The sequence below is a fragment of the Sinohyriopsis cumingii genome, chromosome 8, assembly GCF_028554795.1.
Source record: "Sinohyriopsis cumingii isolate HCF-2022 chromosome 8, ASM2855479v2, whole genome shotgun sequence".
NCBI lineage: Eukaryota > Metazoa > Mollusca > Bivalvia > Unionida > Unionidae > Sinohyriopsis > Sinohyriopsis cumingii.
The window spans coordinates 55,869,990-55,892,100 of NC_142968.1; the positions used below are offsets into that span (position 1 = coordinate 55,869,990).

General features: G+C 34.3%; 1 protein-coding gene across 1 annotated transcript; it reads right to left on the minus strand.

Moving 5' to 3' along the window:
- Positions 1-15,646: 15,646 nt before the first annotated feature.
- LOC149793568 (uncharacterized) lies at positions 15,647-21,422 on the minus strand. The gene is made up of 5 exons (XM_089969018.1): positions 21,165-21,422; positions 20,172-20,210; positions 19,510-19,623; positions 18,848-19,005; positions 15,647-16,006 (listed from the first exon to the last, which is right to left on the minus strand). The coding sequence occupies exons 1-5, from the start codon at positions 21,250-21,252 to the stop codon at positions 15,647-15,649; spliced, it is 759 nt and encodes a 252-aa protein (XP_089825144.1). The 5' UTR covers positions 21,253-21,422.
- Between the last annotated feature and the right edge of the window lie 689 nt (positions 21,423-22,111).

Here is a 22,111-nt window from a genome sequence, read left to right on the forward strand (position 1 = left end):
ATAAAACTAATAATTTCATGCAAGATGTTATCAGTTTAACACAAGTAATGGTGCAAAAGGATACCTCTTCTGATCTGAGGGAGTAACGTTAATTTTCAAGAGCATATTAGAGTTATCCTCTCCTTGCTTGCGCATAGCTGTTAGTAGGAATCCACTTTCACTATCAAAGCTGAAACGGATGATTGGCACTCGTAAATAAATGCCCAGTTGGTCGCATACGAGGATAATCTAAATAAATAAGGTGACATGCTTAGCTGGCTAACACTGTATGAAGTGTACAAATATACCTAGCAATAACAACTCAGATTGTGTCTGACCTTATTACAAAATCCTAATTCATTCAGTTTAGCTCTCCATTTTAGGGTAGCATGGTCATATTCCGACCAGTAGGGTTGTTCCGACCGTGGATGTACGTCCAGCTGCTTACAACAAAGATATGCAAATTGCTTCCTGTGTTCTTTCTTTTTATTTCTGCACATGCGTATGCAAATTAGTAAAGATGTTTCCAGGCTACGAGGGCATCGCGTGACAAAATGACGTACTCGCTTCAGTATTTTATTTTCCGTGCGAGTTCAGAAGCGGCATTCATAAAAAAATGTATTCAGGATCCTAGGCAGGACTCAATCATCCTAGGTTTGTATAGCTCTCAACAACATAATAATTATGTTATCGTAGCTTTAAAAGAAAGCTTTGTTTCGCTAAAAACAGTAAAAATTGCACCAGGTTTATGACAAATAAAAATAGTATGCAATGATATACCCCAGGTTCGTTATCATCAGGGCAATTTTAACAAAGAACACAAGCGTAAAGAAAATGTAGAATTATGATTAGGGTGTATTGAACATTGAAAAACAAAATACCCAGAAATAAATATGTAATGAAAAACAAATAAATAAAATATTAAAGGTATAAATCTAAATAAAAATTAAATCTTAATTCTCTCCACAATTATCTATATAACAACAGTAACTATTGTCTATATAACAATATCATTTTCTATCTGCCATCTCTCTATCTGAAAAAAATAAAAACAATTTTAAATCTCTCACGATAAACAAAATCTTTGTATTTTATGGATGAAATTTGTGTATGTATGGTCCATATATGATGTTTGGAATTACATGTATCAGAGGTTGGAATAAGCCACAACACGGTCGGATTTACCCCTGCATATATAGTCGTAATAAAATCACTTTCCAGTAAGAAGAACTCAAATTATATGCATTCTAATAATGAAACCTGTTCCAAGAAGCCCTATTGACTTTTTCCCGTATCATAATTAGCTTCACATTAGTCGGCTTCAATGATGAAGTTGTCGATATCATATCAGTGACCTCATTGGTTGGAATATGACCAGATTACCCTAGTTCTTGTTGAAAAATATCTTTGCAACATTATATAAATATAATGAGAAAGAGTTTCTCATCACCCACCCTTGATTAACCCAGATTTCTCCCATTCCATATGAAAACAGTAGATTCCTGACTTTATTTACCCACCAATCACAGTGTTTGTTGCATGTCATTTGTAGGTCATTAATTAGCCTTGTTTTGGGACTCGATCATCAGTCATCTTTAACAATTTAAACCAGTACTTAAGAATTCTTATATATTTCACTACTTGCATTTGCATTCAACCCAATTCATTATAGATAAAATCATTTGGTGTGTTTTTTAATATCAATAGTATATTTCTAAAATGATGTATGTACACCTTCAATGTTAATTGCTTTGTACAAAACAAAGACATTTAGACTTCTGATCCATAATTCAAAATTGGTTTTTGTAGCCAGTTTACTAAACCATCATCAAGTCTTGTCTTCAGACTATAAAGTGACATTGCTGGTTGGGTTGCTCGTGTTGTTTTACATGTACCATGCATTTTTAGCCAAGATATCAACAATATAATAACATTAACCACAGTAATGCAGTAGTAGGTTGTTCCAAAGTTTTAATCTGATATTCTCCTTCTTCTTCTTCTTCTTAAACATGTTGCAAATCATCGGCATATATCAATTAAAAAAAATCAAACATTTCTCCCACAAGCTATGCAGATCACTTAGAGTAATAGCGACTGAAACATAAAGATGACTATTTATCAGGGCAATAGGCATAATTAGTTATGAACACAGGTGTTCATACTTCAAATAATTAATGGATTAAACAGTTGCTCAAACTCACTGGGGTCAAAAGACAGCAGACAGTACGCTTTTGTTTGTGACCTTTTATGATTAAGTAATGCAAAGAAGCTTCCTGGGACTATTGCTAGTAGCACCTGCACTGTTAGTCCAAATTGCCTCTGACCCTTCCACACCATTTTGACATCTTTATGTTGGAGTTTAGGGTTAGAGTCAATCGCCTATAGAAAAGTTGGAATTCTCTATCAGCATGTGGCATAGTATAGAATAGCCATGTACAAGCTGGCTTAGCAAACTTATACGAGAGTAACATTGAGTCACACCTGTATTGAAATTGATTATTTTCTGATAAATTAAAAATATTATAATTGTTATGTATTTAATTTGCTGACAGACAAGATGCATCTAGTGTTGATGAAATTTGACCCGGTACTCACCATGAGCATAACTTGTCACATGACTACATAGCTCTCACAACCGACATGTTAATGCCACCAGAAGTTGATTAGTCATGTGATATCAACAATAAACCCCTTTCCAATGCTGTTACACATAACTACCTACGATAATATTAAATTAATGTCACAAACAGTTAGTAAAAGAACAAATAGACACATAATTCTCAATTTATTATTCTGAGAAGAACAACCAGAAACCTATCACCGTTAGAGTAACTTGGAGAAAGTCAGATTCATCAAAAATAGAGCCTGTCAACTATGGTTTTGTTGTATCACGTGACTACAACATTGATGTGCTCTCTGCATGATGAATCTGGATTTGTCAGACCCCTTTGAGTTTCATTGGCTCATAGTTAGTACAATCGATTATGAAAGGTTTAAACATTAATTAATGTTATATATAAAAATATACCTTTATGTTTTCGGGGCCCCAAGTGGCCGAGTGGTCTAAAGCGCTCACCGTTCCGGATCACTGCCATCTCACCTCTGCCTGCGTGGGTTCGAGTCCAAGGCTCAGCTAGCGTGGATACGTGGGAAAGCCTGCCAGTAGCTTCACGTGGGTCAGTGGTTCTTCCCTGGAATTTCCAGGGTTCGTCTTTCACCAGTTATACTGGCCGCCATGTATAGCCTATCTTGTGCTCAAAAATGGCGTTAAATCCTAGAACAACAACAGTAACCTTTATGTATACCATGCCTTGCTCATCATACAAAAGATGTTGAATTTGCATACTTGGAGCAGTCATTTTAATGACCATGGAAGGCAGTGTTAATCCACTGCTTGATTAAGAGACAACTGGCCACGGGCTGTGGAAGGCAGGTGACTGCTGATTACATGGCATTTATATATAGGTTCGCCATGGGAAATTAGAAAGACCTTTATGATTCGGTGACCACTGAACCCAGTTCACATTAGAACAGGTTTGACTATATATTCAGTACAGCTAAAAATGTACTTAAGTGAATTCTGATCTGATTAATCTGAATATTTTGAGTACTATAATAACAACAAATGATTAAATGAAATAAATAAGATCCTTTCCAATTAACTCTTACAAGACTGTGGCTACTACTAAAATTCATAATTCCACATAATAATTCGCTTATGTAGATTATTAAGCCATAATACAGTTAAGAGACGCATACAGTATTCATTCCAGAATGATTTGAATTGGTCATGTTGGTTACACCAGGTAATCAAGAATTCGGTCAGCCTAATCTTTTAAAAAACATCCACGGCCTCCATTCACATCACATGATGTTTACTCAAACGTTTGTGCAACTCAACCTTATTGCTATTAATGAATCTATGCATTTGATGCATGACTCATCTTTAAAGTGTGAACTTATAATTGATAAGAAACGTTTCAAAATATTTTTTACTGAATAACACTTACAAACTAAATGTATGAATGATAATACACATAAGTATACACAACAGAAGAAAGTGCCCACACCTTGTTTAAGTTTCCATTGATTGGGTCTGTCATTGTCCACTCTTGACCATTCACTAGAAAGGCAGTTCTGCTTCCTGAAGTATTTTTAATCATTTGTGTACTTTATCTTTTACAATTTCCAATTCTTTCATGCATTTCAAGTAATGTTTCCAAAATAATGTTTACTTTTGATATATTTATAGTTATTTTAACACTTGTGTCATCAACATATTTGCCTTGTGTGACCCACGGAATGACATTTCTTCAGTGAGATTATGGGCCTAATGAAAAACATATATATATATATATATATATATATATATATATATATATATATATATATATATATATATATATATATATATATACATACATATACGCATGCTTAGTAAATATATTCTAAATATGTACATAAGAAAAAAAGGTAATCAAAATTGATTCAATATATAAATCAATATACAATAGATCAAATGAAATCGGAAAAATATCGAGTAACAAGTACGTTAAGGATTTTTTAAAAACATTTTTACGATGCACTAGAAAAATGTATGTAGAATTCATTAATCTTTATCAGTAATATTTCTTCTTCTTCTTCTTCTTCGTATTATTATTATTATTATTACTATTATTAGTAGTAGTAGTTGCAGTAGTATGCGTCCTGTATACAACCTTCGATAAAAAATGGCTTTTTGATATTCTTGTCCTAAATTCGGAATTCTTACCACATTGATAGCTATCGAATACTCTCTATAATATCCATGTTAGGCTTTCCTTACCAGTGACGTATTGTAGAGATGGTCGAGTGATAACTATGTCAGGTATCCTTAGAATAGGCCTCGATTTATGGGATATTAAAACCAGTGCACACACTACTGTTGGTATGATCTGTATCTTTGCTTTGCAGACTTTATCAAGTTCTCTTTGCATACGTTATCATGTTCTCTTTGCAGACTTTATCATGTTCTTTTGCATATTTTATCATGTTCTCTTTGCAGACTTTATTATGTTGTCTTTGCAGACTTTATCATGTTCTCTTTGCAGACTTTGTCATGTTCACTTGCATATTTTATCATGTTCTCTTTGCAGACTTTATCATGTTCTTTTTGCAGACTTTATCATGTTCTCTTTGCAGACTTTATCATGTTCTCTTGCTTGAGCTCTGCAACTGACCGTTTTCTTCTGCTTTGATTTTGTTTCTTTATTTGGGAATTACATAGCAAGATAGTGTATTCCATTGGCAAAATATTTTCCTGATAGGCGCAAAATAGCTCATTTGGTATAAAAGTGCTTGTTATTGTCTCTGTTGGGAGTTGTTTGGGTTCCCGAGAGTCATATCCTGGTATTTTTTGTACGCAGACGGTCCATGGGAAAATTGTTGCTATTATCTTTCTATAGAGTTCCATATAAGGTAGTGAGCAAACAAATGGTGAAGGAAAACATTAAGTTTAAAATTGTGAATTTAGATAAAATACAGTTTTTATGATATTTCTTAGTTCAGTTTGATATTTAAAACTCAGCCATTTCAGTTTTAAAAATTTGACTAAGCAGCTAATTTGCTAGCGTATATGTCGTTTGATGATCATGTGAAGTCAGGTCAAGTGTTGCTTGTAGACGTTGTTACAATAATAAGAACTATTCTGGTTCAATCAAAACAAAGAAATCATGGAACACTAATGATTACAAGTTTGATTGTGAAAACACCTAGTACTTCTCAGGCTATGTTAAGAATTTCTTTGTACTGAAAAGCTGATTTAGCCTATCATTTGGCCATACTCTGACCTTGCGAAGAATAGGGGAGATAAATCCTGCAAAACTGTTTAACGTCTACCACAACATACATACATACATACATACATACATACATACATACAAATTTGAAAACTGCAAACATTTGTACAGATGAATCTCAGCTGCCGTCTATATTGTCTATTTAATTTTGACCAGCTTCCATTCTATATGTATGTATGTATGTATGTGTGTGTGTGTGTGTGTGTGTGTGTGTGTGTACGTTGTGGTAGAAGTAACAATTTCGCAGGATTTGTCTCCCATTCTCTTCGCAAAGTCAGATTATGGTCTGATGTAAAGCTCATATATATTCACGCATGCATATTAAATCCGTTCCAGAAATGATAATAGAATAGAAAGGGTTATCAAAATTTATTCAATACATAAATCAGTATGCGATAGATAAAATGACATCAGAAAAATAGCGAGTAGCATTTACATTGGAGATTTTTTTAAATATTTGTTTGGTGTACTTGCTAAAAAGTATGTAGAATTAATGAATCTTCATTTTGTGGGACATTAGATTTAGTGCACACACTAATGATGATATGATCTGTATCTCTGCTTTGCAGACTTTATCATGCTCTCTAACAGACTTTGTCGTGTTAACTTGTGCAGACTTGCTCAAGTTCTCTTGCTTTATCTGTGCAATTCGAAGGTTTTCGGTAAATTTGATTTTTTTTTGTATTCTTTACACGGGGGTCTCGTGGCAAGGAAATGTCTTCCATGTGCATTAGGTTTGTCGCCTTCATAGCTATCTCTTACTTACACGCAAACCTACCTATCTTATATTCTTAAATTTTTGAAGAATGTTATTTGGACACACCAGGGAATGGATATAAATTCCCAAACACTGTTTACATCATCGGTCCAACGACAATCATATGTAAATGTTTGATATCAGTGGCGTCACTATGGGGTGCGGGGGATGCGGACCGCACCGGGTGACACCATCAGAGGGGGTGACACCAAAATGACTGTCTATACCATTTTTTAATTTTTGTGCAGGAAGGATGTCCATGTGGTGACACCATAAGATAACGCGCGTGACTGTCTATAAAATGTTTGAATTTTTGTGCAGGAAGGAGGTCCATGGGGGTGATACCATGAGTTACCGCGCTCGGTGACACCAACCCTAGAGACGCCACTGTTTGATATCATTATCGAAAAGCTAACCAATATTACATAAACACGCGCGTCCGGACAGCAGGATAATCTTCTATTTGAAAAACGTGGGGAATACAAGTATGTACTTACGAAATAACCAGAAGACAAAACATCCTATATATGTATTCAGAAAGTAAAAACAGTGTTTGATATCTAATATAGTATCAGTACAATAGTGTATAACAGTAGTGTTTGAAGAGCTTCTTTGTATTATGAAGTTTAGAGCAAGTATTTATAGAAAATGTCATTATTATTATTGTCAAACTGCACATTATTCAATGGAATACGGTTAGCCTATGCATTTCCTCCAGAATTTGGGTCAGGTTTTCACAGCCTTATGTCTCAGCGACGCTAATTCACATCCTAACTGTCCTGCTGAATAATGATTTTTGACATACGTGTTGATATATCACTCGAATTCGGATGGTTGTAAAACCAGTGGATTACGTTTTGTTCATTCTGAAATATTTTTCATTTTGTTTCAGATCGGTTGAAGATTTATAGCATGCGCTAGTTAATAGGTATCTTTCTTTTTCCCTGTCTCTGTCTCTCTTTCTCTCTTGTTTTCACCCTATGCGGAGATCTCCTGGTCATTATTACGTTTTTACTTACGTTACATTTCGCGTTCTCTTAACCTTTATTTCCTTGTCAATGCACATATTAATTTATACATTTCAACTTCTTATTTGCACGCTCTGCTCACACTGTAAAAAAAAGTAATGGAATTCCTCTCCATTCCCCAAAGAAAATTCTGACCTGGTTTAACTTGTTGGATAACGGTATTCTTTGAATTACAAGTCACCATTAGAGGTTAATGTATTAGCATATATCTAGAGATTTTACAGAAACTATTATTATGACCAATTTGGTTTTATTGTAGCTGAATGTGACGGTGATTGTGACTGTCACTGGAATTGTGACTGTGACTATGACTAGAGCTGACTAGAGTTTACTATAGATGTCTAGAGCTATCTGAAGCTGTTTTAGATCTGTCTGGAGTTACCAGAGTATTTAAGGCTGCGTGCAGTTGATATGTATGTATGTGTGTACGTATGTCTGTGCCACGGACGTAGACGTAGCAAATTCAAAAGGGTGCTGTATGCTGTCTGTACGTGTATACGTATGACTGTACATGTGGTGGATCCATAAAGGGTGCGAGCGGCCGAGAAGAGTGTGGGCCAATCTAGGGAATCGTGCGACTGTACAAGGGGTCTAGAAGCATACGTTTGGTTCAATTATTGTTCCAACTGCACTTTTATGTTCATAAGATTATTTTGAATATTAGTTGTGTTCACAAGATTATTTTGAATCTTAGTTGTGTTCATAAGATAAATTTGAATCTTAATCGAAGTTCATAGTGGAGATTATGTGAATCGCTCTTTTAGTGTAGAATATTGTTTGAAGCGTATCTGCAGTCCATGAAGTTTCGTGGATCTGTACTTCATATTGATTTAAACATTTTTGTTTATTTTCAATGTGTGAATGTTGTGTAGAGTGATTGGGTCAATCGTATGTTGAGAGCGTGAGAGAATCATTGTATTTTACATTATCTTTTCTCTTTATTAATTCATTTCATAAATTTCCATCTTTCACACATTGTATTTGTCTTATTCATTTAATCCAAAATCCCACTCGGTTTCTATTCTGCGACAATTATTATTGTGTTCTTTTTGTTTGTGTTGATGACAGATGATGATATTGTACAGTTAAATCTTTGAATGACTATTGCTGAGGTCCTTGTTATTGGTATTGATGTTTTATTTTCGGTAAGGAAAGTTTATCCTTTAATTGCTGTCGTTTATTTCGTCTTCATCCTCCTCTTTCTCCACTGGGGTAATATTGCGACCAATTATGTCTGTAAAAATAGAAACACCAGCATAACCTGGAAAACTCTTTATATTTTGAAATCACATGACATATTTTCAGCAGTTTCTTAATCATTTTTCTTCGGTGTGTTTTACATCGCGAATGTACAGCATCAGTGCAAAATATTACTTAAAATGAAAGTAATTTTGGTCACAAGCTTTCAGGTCTGTCATTATCAATTTAATTGTTTGAATAAAGCAACCAATTGCAGTCTCAACAGAATAGTACGTGCAATACAACACATACAACAATACAAAAGGTCGTCTCATGCGAACACATGCAATGGTATATTAAATGACGTGCAATACAACACATACAGCGCTATACTAAAGGACATGCCATACGAACACATACAATAGTATACTAAATGATGAGCAATACGACACATATAAAGCTATTCTAAAGGATGTGTAATACTACACATTCAACGGTATACTTGAAGACGTGCGATACAATACATACATCGGTATACTATAGGAAGTGTAATACTACACATACAAATATATACTAAAGGACATGCAACACCACACATACAAATATATACTAAAGGACATGCAACACAACACATACAAATATATAATAAAGGACATGCAACACAACACATACAAATATATACTAAAGGACATGCAACACAACACATACAAATATATACTAAAGGACATGCAACACAACACATACAAATATATACTAAAGGACATGCAATCCAACACATACAAATATATACTAAAGGACATGCAACACAACACATACAAATATATACTAAAGGACATGCAACACAACACATACAAATATATACTAAAGTACATGCAACACAACACATACAAATATATACTAAAGGACATGCAATCCAACACATACAAATATATACTAAAGGACATGTAATACAACACATTCAATGGTATAAGTGAGGGCGTGCAATACAACACATACAACGCTATACTAAAGGAAGTATAATGCAATATTTTCAACGTAATGCAATGAGAATGTGTCATACTAACACATACAATGGTATACTAATGGACGTGCAAAACAAAACATTAAATGGTATACGAAAGGAAATGAAATACAACACATACAGTGGTATACTAAAGGACTCGCCATACAAACAAATTCAACGGTATATTAAAGTTATAAAAATGCAGACATTCTGTCATTTTAAATGAATGTCCCATAAGCAGGGAATCTTGAACGCCAGTGTTTTGATTGCCAAAGTTTTCAGTTGTAGATTGTATGACATTTCGCAAACTGAACTTTAAAAATGCATTTCTCTTTGTATGCTAATGTTTGCATGTTACGAATTTTCCTTCTTTGCTTGTGCTTTTCTGCATGTATTTTGCATTTTATTTACATGACACACACACACACACACACACACACACACACATATATATATATATATATATATATATATATATATATATATATATATATATATATATATATATATATATATATATATATATATAAATATATATATATATATAATGTTCCCTGATATAATGTGTATCGGTCTTTATATCTTAATGCAGAATAAAACAAATCAATACCTGATGTTCAAGTATCGTGCGGTGTGTATAGTTCTTTGTTTAATGCGTATTTCGTGTTTGCTGTGTATGTTTTATGATTTTGAATATAATCGGACGTATCTATTGGTGCACTGTATCTGACGCTATGATAGATTAATATGGATAATGTCAAGCTTTCGTACGATTATCTTGTGGTATATACTCATTCAGGGAGGGTAAAGGAAGATACATTCTGTGTTTGTAAATACATTACAGGCAACAAACAGGTAAAGCAACGGCTCAAAACAATTAACAATCAAATGCGGTTCAATGTAATCTTGAGAAAACATGCCTGTTACAAAAAGGCAATTAGAAAACAGAATAACTGAAACGAATAGTTGAGTTAAAGAGAAGGAAATTAAACTGGTCCTGATTCATACATTCTTGCTCTATTACTCCATACTGCCATGTCAAATTCGCATATACTTCATTGATTTCACTTTACTGTATCTACTGTATCATGACATAATACACCAAAGGAAAAAGGAGGTAAAATAATATCCTGCAAGTATTGTACTTGTGTTCTTCCTACTTTTGTCTGATCATTTTGCGATTACGTTGTTTGGCCTTTGTTTTCATTGTTATTATTAGTCATATTTCTGAATAGTGACATAGACGATTATTGTCAAACTAAACGTTGACTCATTTATCATAGGCTTGTTAATATATCAAAACACCATTTTGATGGTTGATTAATTGCTATTTTGTTCAAAACCTTATGAAATATTACTATTGTTTCATACATTGATAAATGCAATGTGATAATCCAAACTTATTAAATAAATGATCACTGCAGCATTTGCCTAGGTGCCATGCATTGGGGATGTAGGAAATCGCACGGCTGAAACGTTGAAATCAAAATGATGTTTAAAGTGTGTTAGGACTAGTACACAAAGGTATAATGTCCCAATTAAATGTCTCATTTACAACTACAATGGTGGCTATATGCTTTATTGTCTTGTGTATACATTATAAGAATACCTCATCAGAGAACGTAAGAGAGGCAATAAATGAAGGTGATGAAATGTACTTGAGCCAGGTTATATGAAACAATATAGGACAATTTTAGACCCTTTTCAAAACTATGTATGTATGTATGTATGTATGTATGTATGTATGTATGTATGTATGTATGTAAGTATGTATGTATGTATGTATGTATGTATGTACGTATGTATGTTTATTTGTTTGTTGCGGTAGAAGTAACGATCTTGCTGGGTTTACCTTCCCTTCTATTCGCACAGTGAGATTATGGGCTTAATGAAAAACTTAGTAAATCTATTCCAGATATGAATATTATCCTTTATACAACCTTCGATAAAATATGGCTTTTTGATATTCTTGTGCTAAATTCGGAATTCTTACCACATTGTTAGCGATTGAATACTCTCTTTAATATCCATGTTTGGCTTTCCTTACCTGTGACGTATTTTAGAGATGGTCGGGTGCTAGCTATGTCAGTTATCCTTAGAATATACCTCGATTTATGGGATGTTAAAACCAGTTCACACACTACTGTATTTATGATCTGTACCTATGCTTTGCAGACTTTATCAAGTTCTCTTTACAGTCTTTATCAAGTTCTCTTTGCAGACTTTCTCATGTTCTCTTGCTTGAGCTCTGCAACTGACCGTTTTCTTCTGCTTTGATTTTGTTTCTTTATATGGGAATTACAGAGCAAGATAGTGTCTTCCATTGGCGGTAGGTTTGTCACCTTCGTAGCCATCACTTATTATCGCCAACCCATGTATATTATATTCTTACTCATTTAAGAATGTTATCTGTAACAAACTTAGCCACACCAGAGAATATCTATAACTTACATAACCAATGTATATATCTTCCGTCTATCTCAAATCAATCTCAAAGTTTTGTTATCAGTGTCGGAAGAGCTAATCAATATTTTAACGCAGCTTTAACAATTTTTCAGTCATATCACTACGATGTCGGCAGTGTGGCAGTTTATAGTGATGTCTAGCACTTGGGCATCACCCAGCAGACACGAGGCATCATGTCACACCCAGTCACATTATCCTGACACCAGGCAGACCAGTCCTAACACTATATTCTTAATGCTGGGCGTCAAGCGAGGGAGCTGTAATACCATTTCTATTAGTCTTTGGTATCACTCGGTCGTGGTTCGAACCCGCAAACTCCCGCATCCGAGGCGGACGTTCTAACCACTTAGACCACCTGAGCCGTGTCTCTTTTTGTAAATACACAATATACAACAACCAGGTAACGCAACAGATCCAAACAATCAATGTGATCTTGAGAAAACTTGTCTGTTACAAGTCAGTTCCAAATAGAATAACTGAAACTAATGGTCGAGTTAAAGATATGGAAATTAAACTGATCGTGACTCAAACACTCTTGCTCTATTATCTTATCTTGACATTTAGAATTTAAACAATGCATATGTTTCCTTGCTTTCATTATAATATATTTTGTCACAATACACTAAAGGATAAAGTACGTAAAAGAAAAGAATATCCTGCGATTATAGTACTTGTATTCTTGTTTTATCTGATCATTTATACGATTACATTGTTTGGCTCCTATTTTCCTCGTGATTATTACTCGTATTTCTGATATGGTATGACACCATTATTAAAGTGGGTTAATTGTTATTTTGTTAAAAAGCATTTTAATTTTTCTCGATTATGTTTTATTGTGTATATATTACATATTACTGGTGTTCCATAACTTGCTAAATAAAATACGATAATCCAAGCACATTAAACGATCTCGAGCATTTGTAATAGATACTATGAACTGGGGTTGTGAGAAATTGCAAGGTACTAACGTCGAAGTCAAAATGATGTTAACACATTAACATCGTTTTTCGTTGGCTATTAGACTCGCGCATGAGCAGAAGGGTAAAAGTTGGACTTTTTCTTTTTTTTTGTCCTAAACGGAGCCATTATTTTCGTATGGAGACCACTCTTTATTCCAAATGCCCATCTTATCCTACTTTTTGCAAAGCCTCATCTGTCTGCCTGCAGTTGATACCGGTTTGCCTTACATCTGAAACCAAAAAGTCTACAATCCGGACACAAAATGGGATTCCGACCACGGGTGAATTTTGCGTAAAAAAAAGTCGGGTCCAAAAAATGAGGTTTTTATATCTGTATTTTGTAGTGCAACTAGATATTCCAGATTATTTGGTATCGTTGTAGAGCTACATCTGTCTACCTTTCTATAATACCATCCACGTTAGTGTATCATGCATGCAGGCTACTACCTCCAGCCCTATAAAGTCGTCGCTAGGGGTTAATGTGTTAATGAAGGTAATTAAAACCCGAATAGTGACTATATGTTTTATTGTCTATCGTAGTAATTTAAAGAATTTTTCATCAGATGAATTAAGAGAGGCAATAAATAATGGTGATGGAACTTGTTCTTGAGCCAGATTGTGTAAAAGAATATTTGACTACGTAGATAGCAAAACAAATACTTATGTTATATTCAGTGTACTAAAGTAAAAATAACACTTGATCATAAATATCATTTTTAAATTTTGAGATAAGAAACAAACAAATATATAAATAAAAATAAATAAAAAGATACATAGAAAAAAGTCAATGAATAAATATGTATAACTGTTAAACTTGAATTAGGGTACAATTAATGATCCTTTCTTACGTTTCATACTCTTTTTTTTCTCCTCGCTTTAACTATCTTTTTACATAAAAGTATTGACTCACTCAGTTTGTGGTTTTAAATACCAATGCTTCGTCGGACTCAGGCGGATAATTTAAAATATTATATGTCCAAATAAAAATGACCTGGAACCAGGACCAGTTTGTCTAGCCCGTCTTACGAATGATGTTATACATTAGCAATATGTATTGAAATAGTTCTTTCCTATGAGTGTTTCATGAACTATTTGATATCCAAAATCTTCCAAAATGTATTAGCAAGCTTTGCGAAAGGTACACGGGTGTCTTAAAATAAGAGTTCATCAAGTCCGAAGCTCGTGAAGGTCACATAATTGAAAATGAATTCTTTATAACAAGTAAAATTTTGAGATAACATAAAGTTTAATTATAATAAAAATCTTGACAGTAGCAGCGGTGGTAATGGCTAATGAATACGATAAAGATGATTAAGACAATGACGACGTAGATGATTATAATTATGAAGATCGAGCCCAACCTTTGTTTTAAAAGACGAACTTTAGAATGACCTTCTCACATCTCCAGGAGCTTATAGGGTTTCCTGAAAAAGGCACTGACATTATCTTTTGCTGCGTATTAATATGACAAGGCGATCTTCTCAGTGAAAACGGCATCATTCGAATCTTTAATACAGTGGAGGAAGAAGCAGGGAAAAGTTTGGTATGAACCACCGAGACTTGAACCCACGCAGACAGAGGTGAGATGGCAGTGTTCTTTAAATGTCAGCGCTTTATACCATTTGGCCATACTGGGTTCTGTGAAGCAGCAAATGTAGTTTTACACACATATAATAATTAACTGCCCTTCCGATCGATTTTTAACGTCCAAAAAGTTCAGTGTGAATTGTGTTTAAGTTTAAAACGTTCCAGTATGCTATAAAGATCAGTGTGGTTGGCTCTAAGATATATTCATAATGTTAATATATGTAAATACAATTCATAGATCGCTTCGAAAAACCGTTTCTGATATATCGTATGAAATCCTTGATAGCGATATTAGGAACGATGATATGAATACGCTTAAGAAGAGTTGTCTAAAAATGGGCCCTGATTCATGTTCTGAAATATAACAGGACCTTGATTAATTCTCGCATTCATAGAAACATTGCATTAAAATGCCTAGTAGCCAATCATCTCATTAATTAAATAAGTTTCGTGTTGTATTAAAATTCCATATCAATGTTTTGACAAAATACGTTATATGAAAAGGTTATTTAAATCATGGCTGATAAATTTAAAAACAAATTAGAAAAGCATGCAACCTAATTTATGACACTGAAAATATAAATATGAAGACAGTATGTTAAGGATTTTAAAAACTTAATGAGAGTTGTGGTGGCGGTTTATTTACATGATATCGATTGTTTTTGGTGTCATATTTTGTACAGTTGCTTTGCATCTCAGTTCTGATCTTTGGAATGAACGTTTGGTTCATGAATAACATGTGTTCTCTAAACAAATATGATAATTGATAATTCAGGTTAAAACGATTTTTACGCTCATTTGAGATGATATAATCCTTTATTGTCCAAGTAATTCGATTATACTGATGATCTTCAAAAAGTTGGGGTTATATAAGAATGATCGGTTTCAAGCACTTCAATTTTCTCAACCTGACAAAGATGTGCTTCATTCAGACAAAAGAACTCGTTTGTTTTGATTATAGTTGTTTGATCTGTTCCCGACTCGTTGGTTTCTCCGTTCTTGCGTATGTCTGTAGGACGAGGAAGATCGCATAGTGGGCTTATATAGTCCTCATAGTCCTCATTTTTTACATGCACATCAGTTTTTCCAGTAGGACACATTTCCATTGAAGTAGTACAGTTGTTGCATCCGTGTCCAGTACTACCTCCAGTTTCATTCAAATTTCTCTCCAAAACCTTGTCTCTTGCATAACAATAGACCGACTCGGCAGACTGAAAAGAAGACAGTGTGAATATATTTCAGTCAGTTTACCTCTGTTAACTTCTAAAGGTAATAACAGAGACCATTATATTTATATGCGCCGGGGCTGGACGAAATATTAAAAGGAAGATAAAGTACACTTTACCAAAATATTTAGAAATCGAATACTTTTGGCCACTGAGAAGTTGTTCAAGAAATTAAACCAATTAATCACCAAAGCGACCCAGAGGTATGTATTTTAATAGGTGAATTATATGCATATTGCACTTTAGACCATTTTCAAAAATAAAATGAAAATGTTTCATGATAATGTAACAAAAACTGATGCGCAGTATTATTCTTATAATGGTGAATTATCATAAGTTTTTGAGACAAATTAAACATATACCAGTGTCACGTGGTTTGGACCAGTAGCATCTAAATATTCTCACACAGTTTCAAAACTGTTCCTTTGGTTTAATATATTAAGGCAAGTAGCCCATCTCTCACCTGTCATACATTGGTTTAAATGGCAAATGAGGCAGGTGCCTTGAATAATTTCCTGCTATTTGGTATAAATTTGTTATATTTGACATTCCATTTAACTGTTTTAACTTCGTCTTTGCCAGATGGCACAGTGGTGCAATGGCTTATGTTTCAACCATGCTTAATGGGATATGAGCATAATTTGTGTTTTCCACCTTGTTCTTATGGAAGCCATAACTTTGCAATGGGAAGCCATTAGGGAGCAAATTTTGATGGAGCATGCCAAACGAATTGTTTATACCATGTTTGCTTAGAATTGTCAAAACCAGTATAAAGACGTATTTGACAAAAGGTTTTCCATTTGGTTGATATGCAAGTCACACCATTCCTAGGCGAACAACTCCAGACATATTTTAATAGACCATCTCTTAAGAAACAGTCATACTCAGCTTGATCAAAACCCGAGCTCTTCCGTTTCAGAGAAAGAATCGAAAATATGTTTCCAACCATTTACTAATGAAACCACGTCGTTACTAGCCAGATACACAGGGCATAATTTCGACTGACCATCTCCTAACAAACATGCCTACCAAAGTTGATTAAATTTGTTCAGCCGTTCTGGAATAACCGAATATACTTTCACCATTTTGTCTATTAATAAAGTCACTCCGTTAATAGAAAGGCGAACCTGAACATAATTTTAGTAGAATAAACAATCTAAGGAAGTTTTGAACCGAATCAGCTCAAAGATTTTTCAGATCTTGAAAAATAGCTTTGTTGACACGCTACGAACGAGTTACGGTGGACGATATACGCAAGACCGACGATTTACGAAGACATGACGTAGGATCAACAACAGTTTTATTCAACGGTGGTGGTGTACAGATGGATGAACACACCTCTTTTCTCTCTGATTGTATTTTAGTTTTCGCTAGTCTGTTAATTAGTGGCTTTTCCAAGATAAATAATCTGGACATTGATAGCATTATAAGCCAAGAATTGCACATGCCACGTTGTCAATATCTTGGTGCAGTGGTAGCATATCAACGCAAGAGAACCACATTCAAATCCCACTTAGTTTTATTATTTTTTTCTTTTCTTCCTAAAGACGTGTTTTCTTACCTAATTTAGAAAAGATGATTTACTATTTATATTTTCTATGCGAATGACGTAAAACACAACCTAACATAATTTAAACATAGGACATGATATTACCGTAATAAATCCGCTCCTTCAGTGTCTGTTAAACTCTCGAGCTAGCCAACACGTTTGAGAATAAAATGGAACTATATATATATACTAAAGTGCCTGGAAAATAGAGTGAAGATAGCCAAAACGTGAATCTATACAGCATTTTGAAGCAATATTGGGCCATAAATGGTTATACCGTCTTGTTTTGGGCATATAATACGGGTGCGCTATGAAAGCCACTTTCAGCCGCACTGGCTTCTCTGTGTTCCCACGTTCCATCACAGGACACTTTAATTGTTGTAACGGTGGTCGGTCGTGTACATTATTCTTCGACGTTTTCTCAGGTTCTGTCCACATACTCAACTATTTATTACCAATCAACGGCACCAAAAAACATCCGATAAAGATCCAAACTGTCATTGCTTTAACATTTACAGCAATATAATTAAAGTTAACGGTACGAAAAGACATAAAATGTGATCAAATGGGGCCATTGACAGAGACACTTTTCCAACGATTCACATATATATTGCGAACGACCTCAGAAGCGATTGGCTTAGCGTAAAATCGATATAATATTTTAAAATAATTTCAAGTGGTTTTTAATATTTTCCTCCACCTTATAATAATACATTCGAGCATGTGTTATAGTCACAGTAGTAAAGAAACGGGTCATTTTAGTAAACAATGAAAAGTTGAACTCCAGAGAGAGAGAGAGAGAGAGAGACAACAGAGAGAGAGAGAGAGAGAGATTTGAAAATATTTTAACGTAGCTTATACAAATTTTCAATCATATCTCTACGATGTTTACAGTCTGAAAGTTTATAGTTATGTTTACCATAGGGGCATCATGCCGCAGACATGTGACATCATGTCACACCCAGTCATTTTATCCTCACACCTGGCCGACCAGCCCTAACACTAACATCTCAATGCTGAGCGGATAGCGACACAGCTGTTAGTGCCATATTCATACGTCTTTGGTATGATTCGGCGGGGTTCGAAGCCGCGATTTCCTGCATCCGAGGCGGACGTTCTACCCAATGGACCACCGGAGCGGTCCATATATATATATATATATATATATATATATATATATATATATATATATATATATATATATATATATATAGAGAGAGAGAGAGAGAGAGAGAGAGAGAGAGAGAGAGAGAGAGAGAGTCGTTGTTTGATAGTACCTCATTAATGGTATTATACATGTCTTCCTGAAATTTCTGACCACAATTATCATGTCTTAACTTGATTAGGTCCTGCGACTGTATGCCAGTATCAGGATGATCAGCAGCAATATTGTTTTCTCTATTTCCCGTTGCACACAGCGGTACAGGTCTTCTGCCTACAAATCATATTTGCAAGATTGAAAAATATATATTGAACAGACTTAAGAAATAACCCAGTGCAAAATGGGTCCTTGCATCCAAGCAAAGTCAAGAAAAGCACACACATACATATTTGTATGCATACTTGACATGTGCAAGTTTATAAGTGATAGAACATATATGGCATCTTTTTTATCCTGAAATATCAAGAATGTCTAATGAACATAATAGTTCTTTCGAACATTTAGTTCACAGATGTAGCTTATCGAATTATAACTTAGATACGAGATAGTTCGTCTTACAAAACGTTGTTATAACCTAAACGTATCATTGGTAGTTTCGTATGTCCTCATTTTCGGATACTTTAAGCTATTCCGCATTCTTTTAAGTTTTTGGAAGGAATATTCTTTTCGGTAAGTACTCATGCGTAATTGTAAGTAGCAACATTTCTGCTACACATTTTTTCTACGCTGTGGAAATAATAGAATATGTTTGATTCAAGAGCACAATACACATCATACCGATTCCTCTGCCTGCATGTTTACGCCAACACATGAAGAATATGATGAATCCAGCAGTGAGGAGAAAGCCGGAAACAGTAACTGAAACTAACCAATATTGTTCTGGTCGGGGACCTGAAAGAGAAAATAAAGACTATATTTGTTAATAATGATGTAAAGAAGGGACGAAAGGATGGTCATTGTTAAATAGAAAGTGAATCAATAAATGGGGACTGCAAGAGAAATGTACCCAATTTAAAATAAGACAATAGTAATAGCGCATATTGTTTCAGCTTAACGTAATATGCAATCTGATAAATCAACGATATGGACTTATCTTGCTTTAGCATAACATCTGTGAACAAATATGCAATTAATTTTACGAATGGCAAAACCGAATTGTATCATTGTGTTAAATAGATTTTGTTCGACATGCATATATTCAAAACATGCATGGTTCATATTTCGTTGATTTTATTAAAAAGTTTTTTTTTAAAGTTGTTTTCTACGAAATCTACCAATGGAATCTAATCGATCTGTGCACTAGAATGAAGACAAGTTGCATGATTTATAGTGTTGAGTTAGCATTTTCAACATATCTATTGCAATTTAATTACTCTGCCTGACTTGTGTTCTATGCAGAACAGATTTTTTGTGGCGACAATAGTATTTGATATGTTCACCTTGATTTTCTCCGGGTGCAGAAGAAAATATGGTAACATCTGAAAAGAAACGAAAACAAAGAAATAATAATAACAACAATAACAAAAGGCTATAGGGCAACACACACACACACACATTAAGTTTTTATCATGAAACATCAACAAAACCGTCTTCGGAGACGGAATATTTTGAGTATGAATGAGTGAATGAGTGGATGGCTTGATGGTTGTACTGATGGCTGGATATATAGATAGGTAGATAGATAGACAGATTTGATGTTATATATGCAATGTGTGTGAATATCTTTTTTACAAAAATATCTCTGGTGAGCAATTTTGGGGTTAAATATTAATAAAACCCCGCACATTTTATATTTATACAAGGTCAACAATTTTAAGCTCGAAGTAGTTAGTACTGCCCTGTTTCAAGTTACGTGGAAAACCAATCCCACTGGAGACATAGACTTGAAGAAGGAACACTCAGTATCAGTTTGAGAAACAGGTTCATTATTGTCCAGATAATTTTTTTACTGTAGGAGAGCTAAGATGAAAGAGGTGCGACCTATAAAAGGTCTACATACAATGTTAACATAGCATGCACTTTATGATACGTATTGAATACGATCTTACCCTTTGTATACCTTTGCAAGTACTTTATTGTGAGAAATCCTAAACGCTTATAAATTTTCGTATGAAGTAAGCTTACCCTTTGTATACCTTTGCAAGTACTTTATTGTGAGAAATCATAAACGCTTATAAATTTTAGTATGAAGTAAGCATATAATTAAGACGATAATCATCTTGTGACAAAAAAAAAAAATCGTTGAAACAGATATTTTAATAAAGAACAATTTTCATCTAGACATGTCCTTGGATTTTAATAAAATTGCATTTTTCCTTTTGTGCCTTCATACAACGAACTGACCTTGCATAACGTTATAACGTTATCTTGTTACATTTCGTGGATTAATTATAATACATATATGAGCATGAATCACTATCAAGATTTATTACCATTTACGTAGTGCAGAAAAAAGGGGTTTGATTCCACTGTCGCATCTGTTTTTCGATTTCTTACAATACAAGCGTATCCTCCAGACATTCTTGAAACAAAGCTGCTGATTTTGAGTTCTTCCTCCTCGACATTGATATAATAACTTTTCCACCGAAAAGTGCACTTCGGAAAACAGTCGGCAGAACACTTGACTGTAAATGTTTGGTTTTCCCTCAGATAAATATCGCTTTCATTAATATTCAAGGAAACGTTGATGGGTCCATCTGAATTTCAGTTTTTAAAAAGAACAAAAAGTAGAAAAGGAATGTAAATACAAATCGCAATTGCAACTTGATGCTTAGTTCAGCACCTTAAAATTTCTCCTATGTATACGATATCGTATGCAGCAATGACCCATGGGTCTCTTGTTTGATTAACGGTAGAGAAAATCTTTATACACGTTCATCAACTCACATGTTTACGTCTATTATCTGAACGTCGATTATTAAGAAAGCCCATTGTATTTCTTAATAAGATATTGAAATGTATCCGTGTGAAACAAACGCTATCGCCAGAATGTTGATACGGCATTTGGCGGAATCACTTTTGGAACTACTTTTTCCCATTTAGGAATTATATCTGCCCCTGTGTATGTTATTCCAACCAGTATTTCCATATTTGAGCCTACTGTCATTTATTATTTTAGTTTGGTTCTTCTCTTTCGCTCTTCCTCCACGCCAACCCCCATGAACATAGAACAGATCTTAAGATATATTAATTATGTACACGCTCTAGTGTAGGTTCATACAATCAATGAAGAGGCGCCATCAAGAAAGCAGCCCCCCCCATACAACAACAGGTAGTCTTCAGATATTAACTTCTTTTAATGATTACTTTTTCACAGGAATCATGCAAACTTGAAAGTGACTTAACTTAAATGACATGGTGCAGCTATTCGATATTCTTT